Source organism: Phoca vitulina, unplaced genomic scaffold, assembly GCF_004348235.1.
Source record: "Phoca vitulina isolate PV1807 unplaced genomic scaffold, GSC_HSeal_1.0 scaffold3, whole genome shotgun sequence".
NCBI lineage: Eukaryota > Metazoa > Chordata > Mammalia > Carnivora > Phocidae > Phoca > Phoca vitulina.
In genome coordinates, this window is record NW_022589706.1 from 25,000,526 (window position 1) to 25,012,799 (window position 12,274).

Below are 12,274 nucleotides of genomic sequence, written 5' to 3' on the forward strand. Positions count from 1 at the left end.
GGGGGGCAGAGGGAGAGGGAGAAGCAGGCTTCCCGCTGCGCAGGGAGCCCGATGCGGGGCTCGATCCCAGGATACTGGAATCACCACCTGAGCCGAAGGCAGACGCTTAATGACTGAGCCACCCAGGCACCCTAAAAATGACTTTCAATAAAACCACATTACTCAGTAATTCCATGTGGATAGTCTCAGTTTTTATTGAAGCAGTATTTTCATGTTTTAAAACTTAAAGACCTAAGACTTATTTTACAAATAATAACTTACACCAAAGTTTTAATGAAATTCTTATGCTGTTTCTATCATAATTATGTGATACATGAACTATGAACCATATATGAACTATGTATCACAGCATGTAACTTTTAAACATGTGGGTTGATATATTCTACTTTAATGTGTCTGTTTAACTTTTAACTACAGTAAGTAAATATGGCTAAACAGATTTTCACACAGGTGGGAAGTTTTATTTAGTGTGTCTATCTTAAAATGCAAGCTATGCGGCATATGTGAAATTCATTTTGAGAAGCCAAGGGGAAAGTGATAAGCACCTCAAAGAAACAGGAAGTCACCTTCTAGGCAGAGGAGACCAAAGCATAAGGAAAGATCCTCACGTTATCCAGTCCAAAGGAGAATACCTTGGGCCTTCCTGGTCACACTCAACGCTGCCACTAAGGCACAAAAACATACACAGACAATATGCAACAATATGCAAACGAATGACGGTGACTGTGATGGAACAAGACTTTGTTTACAAAAATAAGCAGTGGCCAGATTTAGGCAACGGGCCATAGTTTGCCAACCCCGACTCGGGGCTATAGACCTCAACGACTTTTTAAATAGCAACTTAAGTAAGAAGCACTGTTTCCCCTACATATGTGCAATATTTACACAGGTATGTCTCACAATACGATACTTACTAGAAGCAATGCACTTTAATATTTCTTATTCTATTTCATGTTTTTTCTGTTTTGGGGGGATTTGTTTTAGTACTATCAGAAACCACTAAGTTGATTTCACAAATGCATAGTGATGCACAGTTTGAAAAAAGCTGCCCCAGTGTGGACAGCAGCTGGAACTTAGGCATTTACTGATTATGCCAAGGAATAATGAAAGCTTTCTAGGAAGAGGTAGGATTTATTGAATGTTTTCTATGTGCCTTGCACTGGTATATGTTCTAGGAATCTATCAGTATAAAAAAGACAAATATTGCCCCATAAGATCTAATATTGTTGTAGTTTATAAAAGGGTAAAATGGGCTCTGTGTAAAATGGGATTGTTCTTTTTATAAAATGGGATAATTGTAACACCTACATCCCTCACAAGACTATCGTGAATAATGAAGCACAGATCACTGCACATGTCAAGAATTTAGTAAGTTCTCTAAATCACCATTACTCAAATAATTAAGTACCAAGAAGTATTTTTAAAACCGAGTTATAATCTATACTAAAATAAAAGCTTTAAAAAATAAGTTAAAATTATAATTCTTTAATTAATGAGGATGGCCTTACCTATATTATTTAAAAGTAGTAAGGAATATAGTAATAACGTATTGATAGTCAATCAAAGTATGCAACAGAAAACTCTTAGCTCTCCTGGATCTCCCTCCTTACCACCCCTCAAAAGTCAGAAAAGATATGGGCGCCTGGGTGGCTCAGTTGGTTAAGCGACTGCCTTCGACTCAGGTCATGATCCTGGAGTCCCGGGATCGAGTGCCGCATCGGGCTCCCTGCTCGGCAGGGAGTCTGCTTCTCCCTCTGACCTTCCCCCCTCTCATGTGCTCTCTCTCTCTCTCACTCTCTCAAATAAATGAATAAATAAAATCTTTAAAAAAAAAAAAAAAAAAAGTCAGAAAAGATCTAAAGATTTAGGGGCACCAGGGTGGCTCAGTCAGTTAAGTGGCTGCCTTCGGCTCAGGTCATGATCCTGGGGTCCTGGGATCGAGCCCGACGTCCAGCTCCCTGCTCCACGGGGAGCCTGCTTCTCACTCTCCCTCTGCCTGCCACTCTGCCTACTTGTGCTCTTTATCTAACTGTCAAATAAATAAATAAAATCTTTAAAAAAAAAAAAAAAAAGATCTAAAGATTTAGTCTCTATCCATAAACTGCATGCCATCTAATTTTCACCATCAAGTGACCTATAGCAGAGGAAGAAGGTAAAAAGAATTGAAAAAGTATAAAAGATGCTCCAAAATCTGTACTAGAATGATTACTGAGCCTATGTCTTCAGTTGAACCTGGCATAAGTTAACTTCCCTAGAACCAATCTTTTAATAGTGAGAAAAATTGTTTTTGCATATTAAGTAACTACTTTGCATTATGAAACAACAGCTAAAAGGTGGACTCCAAAGAAGCAGAGATTTTTGGGTTTTTTTTTTTTTTTTTTACTGCTATGTATCCAGAATTTAGAAGAATTCTTGGCACTTAGTAGATTCTAAGTATTTGCTGCATGCAAGAATAATGAACAGCAAATGACTTGCCAACTTGTTTATGGCATTCAAAATAATATAAAATGTAAATTACTTAAAAGTAACATATTTTAAGATCTCTTGACGTTTGTAGCTTCACTAGTTTATCAGTCTTCTGACTGGTCAGATATTAATGTCTATGAGTGTCTTTACAGGGATAAAGAAATAATCTTACCTTCTTTTTCTACTCTAAAAACAAAAGTTCTTTGCGTTGTAACAACTTCAAATTTGTTGTCTCCTTGAACCCGTACCGTAGATACAGCAGAAAGGGGAATTATTCCTTTTGAATACTTTTCCTGTATTGGTTAGAGAAAAAGATACACAAACAAGACTGATTAAAATGAAATTCTTGTGACCTTATCAGAAAAAGAATGGTACAATATTTACAAATATTTACAAGCATATTGTGCTTCTCTTTCATAATTTTAATCTACATTTTTAAAATGACATACAAATAGTATATATCCTCAGACACACTTAACACTCCAGAAAGGAAAATATTAAATGGTCCTTTCACATGAGATGTCTTTTCAATTTTCTCCTCTTCTGGAATTTAAAACTAAAAGGCAAAGAATCAAATACAAACAATTGCACTAGACCAGCAATACAGAGTTCCCAAAACCAGCTGTATGTTTTTTAAAACTATCTGGTCAAAATGATTTTATGGTGTTTGCAGGCATCTGCTGGCCATGGTGGGTACTGTAACTAAACTACTTCAAAACTACTGCCACTGCATATTGTGAACAAGAATATATATCAAAACCAGATTGTTGCATTATATCAATTAAACATATTACCCAGTGATTCTAATAATTATCTTAATATCACAACTGCCTCACTTTACCTTTAATCCCCAACAAAAAAATGAATGAAAAAGACAAAAGAATGAAAAAAGATGGATTTGGCTGTTTGCAACCGACATATACCTAATGCAATTTTGGCTGTTCGTGACTGGCACATGCATTTTACCATTTTGCTCAAGAAGGTCATTCTGAAGACTCTTGGTAGCTTTCTCAGTCTTCGTTTTTCTGGATCCACCAAAACCATTTGGCATAAGGACCACCTGACAATTTCAGCTATTTACTAAGGGTGAAATATTTACTGGGCCTTGTGTTGGAAAGAAAATTCAAATAGTATTTATACATTCAAGGAGCCTCAAAATGAAAAACAAGCTAATGTGATGACAGAAAAGTTTAAAACATAGTCCGAACCATGGAACGTATGAGTACAAAGATGGGAACTCCCAACTTCTGCTTAAAAGAGGTCAGATGTTTTCATAGACATAATGACATTAGAGCCTGACCTGAAGAAAGCTTGAGTTTAACCACACAGATAACTGGTTGGGAGGCCATCCTGGCTGGAAAGCTTTAATAATAATAAAGGCAAAGTAGAGAAATAAGAGCATCCACAGTGTAGAGTCCAAAGAGGTAAAACTGGAAACATACATCAAGGACACATTATGGAAGGTCTTAAATATCAGAAGAGTCTGGATACATCTTTACAGGGTTTCTTCTACTATTTCCTTCCACAGAATGATTCACGGAACCCTCATTTTTCAGCAGATCCCAAGTATCTGAAGCAACTGGTTTAAATGTATTAAACCATTCCATGCAGAGAACAAATGTCAAGGTCATATTCCTCCTAGTGGTAAATTCCTGCCATGCATATCAGATAGATAAGGGACAGTCACGGTCAGCAACACGGTGCTCTACTGGGAGGTTATCCTCTGCCCGCTGAGAAGATATATTATGCTATCATGGCATTCCCTCTTAGTTCTTTGACAGTTTCTTCTCTTCCAATGCCTCTGCTCCAATCTCCTATCCCTGACTACATGTATGCATCAAAATCCTCTGCATTCTTCAACACCATTTTAACTACCAACGCCACAAAGGCTTTCCCACATCCCCTCACACAGCCGACACTGAACATGGTTTTTGAACTGTAACTGAAGAAGATGAGTGGGCAACCTCACAGAAAAACAAGGATGTCAAGAAGTAAGAAATTTCAAGGTAACTTTTCTTCTCCTTGTTTTCTACTTTTTTTGTTTTATCTTCTCTAAGAAAATCCATTCCTGCTATTTCAACTGCCAACTTTATGAGGAAAATTCTAAAATCTGTTCCTTCCTTATCCATTTTGGTCAACTCCAACCTCATATTTCAAGTTGCATGTAACTGCAAGGGTGCATATAACTGTCCCATAAGCACCTCAAACCTTAAATTATCTCCTGAAAACATAACCTCCCCCCCTTTATATCTGTTCATTAAAATACTACTCTTCTAGTCAGTCTTAAGTAGTCATTCATTTGTGTGGCTCATTTGCACCCACGTAACTTGGGACTCTCCCTACAGTGACTATGTCAACTTCCTCCCTGGCACTCTCTGATTCTCTCCAGTCACATGAGCCTTCTTTGAGGTTCCATGAACATATCATGTTTCTCCCCAATCTAGTGCCTTTGCTTACTCTGTTCTTCAAGGAACGTTGTCCACATCCAGCTTCACATGGTTCCTGCCTCTCCATCCTTCATATTTCAGCATAAGTATATGCTCCAGAAGAAAGGTTTTCTGACCAGCCTCTTCTCATAGGCCCCCATCCTCACCTAGGCAGATGACCCTAATTTAAGCTAATAACAACCTGCATTTTTCCTTTATAGCAATTACTAACTATAACTTAAATGGTGATTTTTGTATTTACTGTGTGATCATTTGATTAAGACGGTCTCCCCAAATAGACGGTGGGTCATACATCTATTTTCCTCAGACCTTACACACAATCGGCATTGCAGAAGCTCAATTAATGAATTCTACGTCCAATCAATCACAATCAAATCAAGCTCTGACAACTCATTTTTGGTATTTTTTCTAAATTCATTTTTTAATACCTGCAGTGGCCTACACAGCCTACACCCAGATAATTACGGCCCGATTTACTGCACACTCCCTTGATCTGCCTCCCTACTTTCAGCTTCTCTTCCTTCTAACCTTTCTTGCATATGATTGTTCAAATGTCATAGTTGGAAAAAAATAAAGAAAAGGTTCATAGACGGGGATTAAAAAAATGGATCTTGAAGTTTGCACAGAATTTTGGTGGATGGCAATGGCTCAGAAGGTTCAGATGGAAGAGCAAAAACATGGAGATGAAAATACAGGAAAAAAACATGTTCGCATTCCCCACAGTGTGTACCCAGATACCGATGAAAAAAGTCATGCAAAGAATTACATGACTGACTGGCTTAAAGGAAACCCAATAAATGCAGCGGGGTATGATGGCAATGCTAGGCACTACTAGACCGCTAAGTGCTCCAGGAATGAGGAAAGTGGGAAAATGTCTCCCTAGTGTCAGGCAACCTCAGACGTGGGAAGGAGCATAGTACCTTTGGGGACAGTGCAAGGGCCTCTGGCTGTAAGTCAACAGTGGCTGAGATCAGACTGAAAAATCCAGAATGTCCACAAACATTTACACTTCTTCTCTTAGATGATCCATTCTCAAATCTTAATTTGCTTAAGAATTACAAGAGCTTATAAAACTAGATCTCTAGTGAGATAATTAACCATTTGTGGAATAAAAATGTTACCATTAATACATTTTTCAGTATAAAAAAAATCAAGCAGCACTGTAGGAAAAGAAATCAGAATTTTAAACAGATTTTCCCACCTCTAGATCTGCTTAAAGAGATTAAAAAACAATTCCTTACAAAAAAGCAACCCACCCACATGCCTATAATAATAATATCCTATTTAACAGGTAAATACTCCAAAATAGAAAAATAAATAAATTCCCCCAGGAGTGATCAAAATGTACTTAACAAGCTATCATGTCACTTTAACCTCAGGAAGTTATAGTTTCTCTAATGGCTCATTTGTAATCTATTACGAGATCCCAAGAAATCTTGTCATTCTTAACACTGTAGAGTTGCCTTTATATTTCTCTTCAAACAACACACGATAAAGACAAGATAGAGGGAAAAAAAAAAAAAAAAAGACAACAGGCTCAGAATGACTGTTTTTCAGAGTGTAAAATTTTCCTTAAGGACAGAAATTTTAAAGCATCCCTGAGCCTGTAACACACACATATCTAGGTCAAGTTTGTCATTTATCTACTACCACTTTCAGACAATGAAATGACCACAAGGCAATTCTGCCCACAGCCGAGTGAGAATGGGGGTGAGTGAGATTTCTTGGCAGGTGACAAGATATCAAGGCTGGTGGGATGATGCCATTTTCAGTAATACAATGAAAAAGTTCTTGCAGAGACGTGATAGAGCAGCACTGAGGAAAGTGAGGGAAAACCAGGGAAACACAGAGCTCTGCCCAGCCATACACTCCTCAGATGCACCTTTAAACACTGAAAGGCGCAAGGACTCAGCGCACATGACAGATGACACTGTCGCTATGGCCACACCCAGGCCTTCCGCACACTGGCCCTGAAATGCCCTCTTCCCAGCCCTCCAATCCATCCTTGAGCAAGGTGGGTCACAACAGAAACTGTGTCTCCTTTTAGGAAACACCCATCCCAACATTTTTATTTTTTTGCCAAGATGAAACCAACCATCTGGATAGTAGAGGGACGAAATGCCACAGAAACAGTAATTCAAATTTTAAAAACAATGTTAAGCAAAAGAATTTGTAACCATTCATTTTAACATGAACTCTGTATCACAATTTCAAACCAAGGCTGCGTCATTTTTGTTGCAGGAATACCGAACAACGTGGCAGGCACCCATCTCACTGCTGGACATGGATACCAGAAATTCTCTCTCCCACATGGGGATAATACCACCACCAACAGAGCCGCATGGCACGGAAGTCTTACTCTTGAATAGTATTCCCCCTCATTTCAATCAAACCAGAGAAGGGCACAGCTGCTGAAAAAAAACTAGGGGTCAGATTCCAGCAGATACAGAGACCACATTGTACCCACCGCTGGAATGGAAACTGTCTCAACATGCAAATGCACAAGCAAACTAAAAACAGTAGCAAAGGCAGAAAATCAGCTTTTAAAAAATACTCATCCCACCATCTTGCAAACCTCGAAGAGGTGTGTTTAAACTTATTTGATGCTTTATCTGGATGACTACAAGGTGAAACCAAGTAATACTTCTCCAAACTTTCTAATGTTCTTAGTATTGTAGCATGTGCCCAGTAGCACTGAAGAATCAATATATGAAAGGGAGTTTCTATTCAACCCACAAATATCACAATAGGAAGTAATATTCTCCAAATAATGAGAAAATAATGTTAGAGTATAAGCTATAAATAAGAAAATGTGCTTAAATGTTAAATGAGTCTAGCAAGAGAATGTTTGTATTTCAGACTATAAGATTACCTGATTTTAATTAACTAAAAATACTATATATTTATTAGTTCCAACTTTTCATTAAGGAAAATTCTCAAACACAGAGAAGTAGAATGATTATGACAACCAACATCCATATATCCTCCAACCAGATTTGACAACTGTTAACATCTTCAGTTTTTATTTTACCTATGTGTGTGCGCAAATATATTTATAAATATAAATATATAGGTAAGCAACATCTGAAAAACATTGGCAGATAGGACACTTCAAATATTCCAGCCTACATCTCCTAAGAATAAAGACATTCTCATACCTAATGAAGACATGATCAAAATAGTATCATGTTAAGATTCACTTGCCTAAAAACAAAATTGTGACCACTTTCTCATCAAGATGTTCAATGAGCTCTAGCTCCAAAGAACTTTTCAGCTTCACCTCTTCAAGTCTCCTTCATATATTCTCTTTTTTAATTTTATTATGTTATGTTAATCACTATACATTGCATCATTAGTCTTTGATGTAGTGTTCCATGATTCATTGTTTGCGTGTAACACCCAGTGCTCCATTCAATACGTGCTCTCTTTAATACCCAACACCAGCCTAACCCATCCCCCCCCCCCCCTCCCCTCTAGAACCCTCACTTTGTTTCTCAGAGTCCATAGTCTCTCATGGTTCGTCTCCCCCTCCGATTTCCTCCCCCTTCATTTTTCCCTTCCTACTATCTTTTTTTTTTTTTTTTAAACATATAATGTATTATTTGTTTCAGAGGTATGGGTCTGTGATTCATCAGTCTTACACAATTCACAGTGATCACCATAGCACATACCCTCCCCAATGTCTATCACCCAGCCACCCCATCCCTCCCACCCCCTACCACTCCAGCAACCCTCAGTTTGTTTCCTGAGATTAAGAATTCCTCGTATCAGTGAGATCATATGATACATGTCTTTCTCTGATTGACTTATTTCGCTTAGCATTAATACCCTCTAGTTCCATCCACGTCATTGAAATGGCAAGATTTCTTTTTTTTTTTTTGATGGCTGCATAATATTCCATTGTATATATATATACCACATCTTCTTTATCCATTCATCCATTGATAGACATCTTGGCTCTTTCCATAGTTTGGCTATTGTGGACATTGCTGCTATAAACATTGGGGTGCATGTACCCCTTCAGATCATTACATTTGTATCTTTGGGGTAAATACCCAGTAGTGTAATTGCTGGGTCGTATGGTAGCTCTATTTTCAACTCTTTGAGGAACCTCCGTACTGTTTTCCAGAGTGGCTGCACCAGCTTGCATTCCCACCAACAGTGTAGGAGGGTTCCCCTTTCTCTACATCCTCGCCAACATCTGTCGTTTCCTGACTTGTTCATTTTAGCCATTCTGACTGGTGTGAGGTGGTATCTCATTGAGGTTTTGATTTGGATTTCCCTGATGCCGAGCGATGTTGAGCACTTTTTCATGTTTGTTGGCCATTTGGATGTCTTCTTTGGAAAAATGTCTGTTCATGTCTTCTGCCCATTTCTTGATTGGATTATCCTTCATATATTCTATTTTCCGATCAGAAAACTGACTTCGCATCTGGACATCTCATGGTTCTCTGTTACCACATCCTAGTCTCTCTAGTCTCTATGTGCAAACATTCCTCTTTTTCAAGACCCATGGCAAATGAAATCTCATGCAAGAAGCCTTCTTTGGTTCTTCCATATCCTTCCAGAGTACAAGGTAACCTCTCCTTTTGTTGCCTACCTGTAGTATCCTTTTGTAAACATTCCTTAGTGCTTTCTAAGAGAAAGATAATTTTTTATTCATCCTTACATCATTCACAACAATTCCTGTTGTTTGTAGAAGACACTCCATAAATAATTGTTGGATGTGTAATTTTTTTAAATCCAAATTTTATGTGTAAAGAAAAGTTAAACTATGAATAGAGTGTTTCACCACATGCAAACTCTTTTCATGTTGGTAATCCAACTTCTGTTCTTAAAAACCAAATTGCTTGCTTAGTACTGAAGTGTACCTTGGATATGCAAGAAAATCTTTGAGAACTATAAAATGTTCTTACCTTCTCGTTATTGTAATAAGAAATGCTAAGGCCATCAAATTTCACCCATCTCTTCTGAAACATGCGTTTTCTGTAAAACATATGAAACTGTTATTTTACATTCAAGTATCATGAACTTGGGTTTTAAATACATTTGTAGTGTAACTGTTGAGTACATTCCTATTTGTCGTTAAACAGTGTAAAAAAACATTAGGCTATGACAGTGTACATTTTGGCAATGGCATGTAGGGAAAAAAACATAAAATGACACTTCCTAATCAGTTAACGTAAGTATTTAAAACAATGATGCTGTTGGTACTGGCACAAAAATAGACACATAGATCAATGAAATGGAATAGAGAACCCAGAAATAAACTCACATTTATGTGGTCAATTAATTCATCTACCACAAAGAAGGCAAGAATATCCAATGGGAAAAAGACAGTCTCTTCAACAAATGGTGTTAGGAAAACTGGACAGCTACATGCAAAAGAATGAAACTGGACCACTTTCTAGCACCATCCACAAAAATAAACTCAAAACGGACTAAATACCTAAATATGAAATCTGAAACCATAAGAATACTAGAAGAGAATATAGGCAGTAATTTCTCTAACATCAGCTGTGGCAGCAGTTTTCTAGATACTTCTCCTAGGGCAAGGAAAACAACAGCAAAAATAGACTACTGGACTACTTCAAAATAAAAAGCTTTTGCACAGTGAAGGAAGCCATCAACAAAACAAAAAGGCAATCTACTGAATGGGAGAAGATATCTGCAAATGATATATCTGATAAGGGCTTAATATTCAAAATATATAAACAACTTACACAGCTCAACACCAAAAAAAAAAAAAAAAGCAATTCAATTAAAAAATGGATAGAGGAACTTAACAGACATTTTTCCAAACAACACATACAGATGGCCAACAGACACAAGAAAAGATGCTCAACATCACTAATCATCAGGGAAATGCAAATCTAAAACTGTAAAGAGATATCACATTACACCTGTCAAAATGGCTAGAATCAAAACAACAACAAATAACAAGTGTTAAGGAGGATATGGAGAAAAAGGAACCCTCGGGAACCAATTCCTCATTGGTGGAAATGTAAATTGGTACAGCCTCTGTGCAAAATAGTATGGAGGCTCCTCAAAAAATTAAAAATAGAGCTACCTTATGATCCAGTAATTCCACTACAGAGTACGTAAAAACACACACACACACAAAAAAAACAGCATTTTGAAAAGATATATACACTTCATGTTTACTGCAGCTTTATTTACAATAGCCAAGATATGGAAGCAATCCAAAAGTCCATCCATAGATGAATGGATAAAAGTGTGTGTGTGTGTGTGTGTGTGTGTGTACATACACACATATACATACAACAGAATATGATGCAGCCATAAAAAAAGGATGAGATCTTGCCATTTGTGACAGTGTGGATAGACCTAGAAAACATTATGCTAAGTGAAATAAGTCAGGATGAGAAAGACAAATACCTTATGATTTCACTAAGATTTAAAGATAGAAAAAAGAACATATGGAAGTGTGGAGACCTTGCCTTCCCAGCTGTTTTCTGAGCACCAAACATGTATCACTCAAGTGAAATGTACCAAGCCTCCCACACCGATCTATTCGGCTTTACATAAAATTAGAGCAAACCTGATCAAATGGATAAAAGTTTAAAAGTTCATCAGGACAGACATTTCCACATATAAGCATTTGAATTAATTATGAAGTAACAATAAACACCTTGAAATCATAAGCATAACTACTCAGCTTTCTTTCCATCATCTTTCTGCTCCTTTTTAACTTCTCTTGGTCTGTTTTCTTAACCGTGAAACATGCAGTAGTTAAGACATCTAGTTTTTAAAACCCAAGAGTTCTTTAAATTCCTTGCCTTAAAAATATCAAAAGGTAAAGAAGTATTAAATACAAAGTAATTATACATTGAACCAATCGATCACTCTGCACTCATTTCATGTTGATCTCTGTCATACTTGAACGCAGGTAAATACACACCTTCCCACACAATGTCGGCAATAATTCTATAAATCAAGATTTTTATTTTGGGCCCTACCCACCTTACTTTGTGAATGGTGGTAAGCTGGAGCTCAACAGTATATATAATCTTCCATTTCAGAATAAAAACAATCAACATCTTTTAGGGAAATGATCACCATTACCCCTCTATTCCCTTTGCTACTGACTCCCTCTCTTTCAGAGTTCTACCTATAGTACCTACACAAATACTGCTTCCCGATGAGCCAATCCAAAGCAGATGACAAAGTTATTCTCTCTCAAAGCACACCTTTTCCTCCTAATACTTAACACAATCTGTGTGTGTGTGTTTGTGTGTGCATTTACTTGCTCAATGTCTGTCTCCCATACCATACCCTATGCTTTACAAGGACAAACTCCGAGAGTGTCTCATCTTTCACTACACAATCTGCAACTAACA

At 37.4% G+C, this 12,274-nt stretch overlaps 1 protein-coding gene across 6 annotated transcripts in view; it reads right to left on the reverse strand.

Moving 5' to 3' along the window:
• Positions 1-12,274, reverse strand: part of ARAP2 (ArfGAP with RhoGAP domain, ankyrin repeat and PH domain 2) — a 183,932-nt gene that overhangs the window by 131,078 nt on the left and 40,580 nt on the right. For all 6 annotated transcript variants that reach the window (XM_032400158.1, XM_032400159.1, XM_032400161.1 and 3 more), the window contains exons 7-8: positions 9,830-9,899; positions 2,639-2,759 (exon numbers count right to left, since the gene is read on the reverse strand). In XM_032400158.1, coding sequence (XP_032256049.1) covers positions 2,639-2,759; positions 9,830-9,899 — 191 coding nt within the window. The remainder of the gene's footprint in view (positions 1-2,638; positions 2,760-9,829; positions 9,900-12,274) is intronic.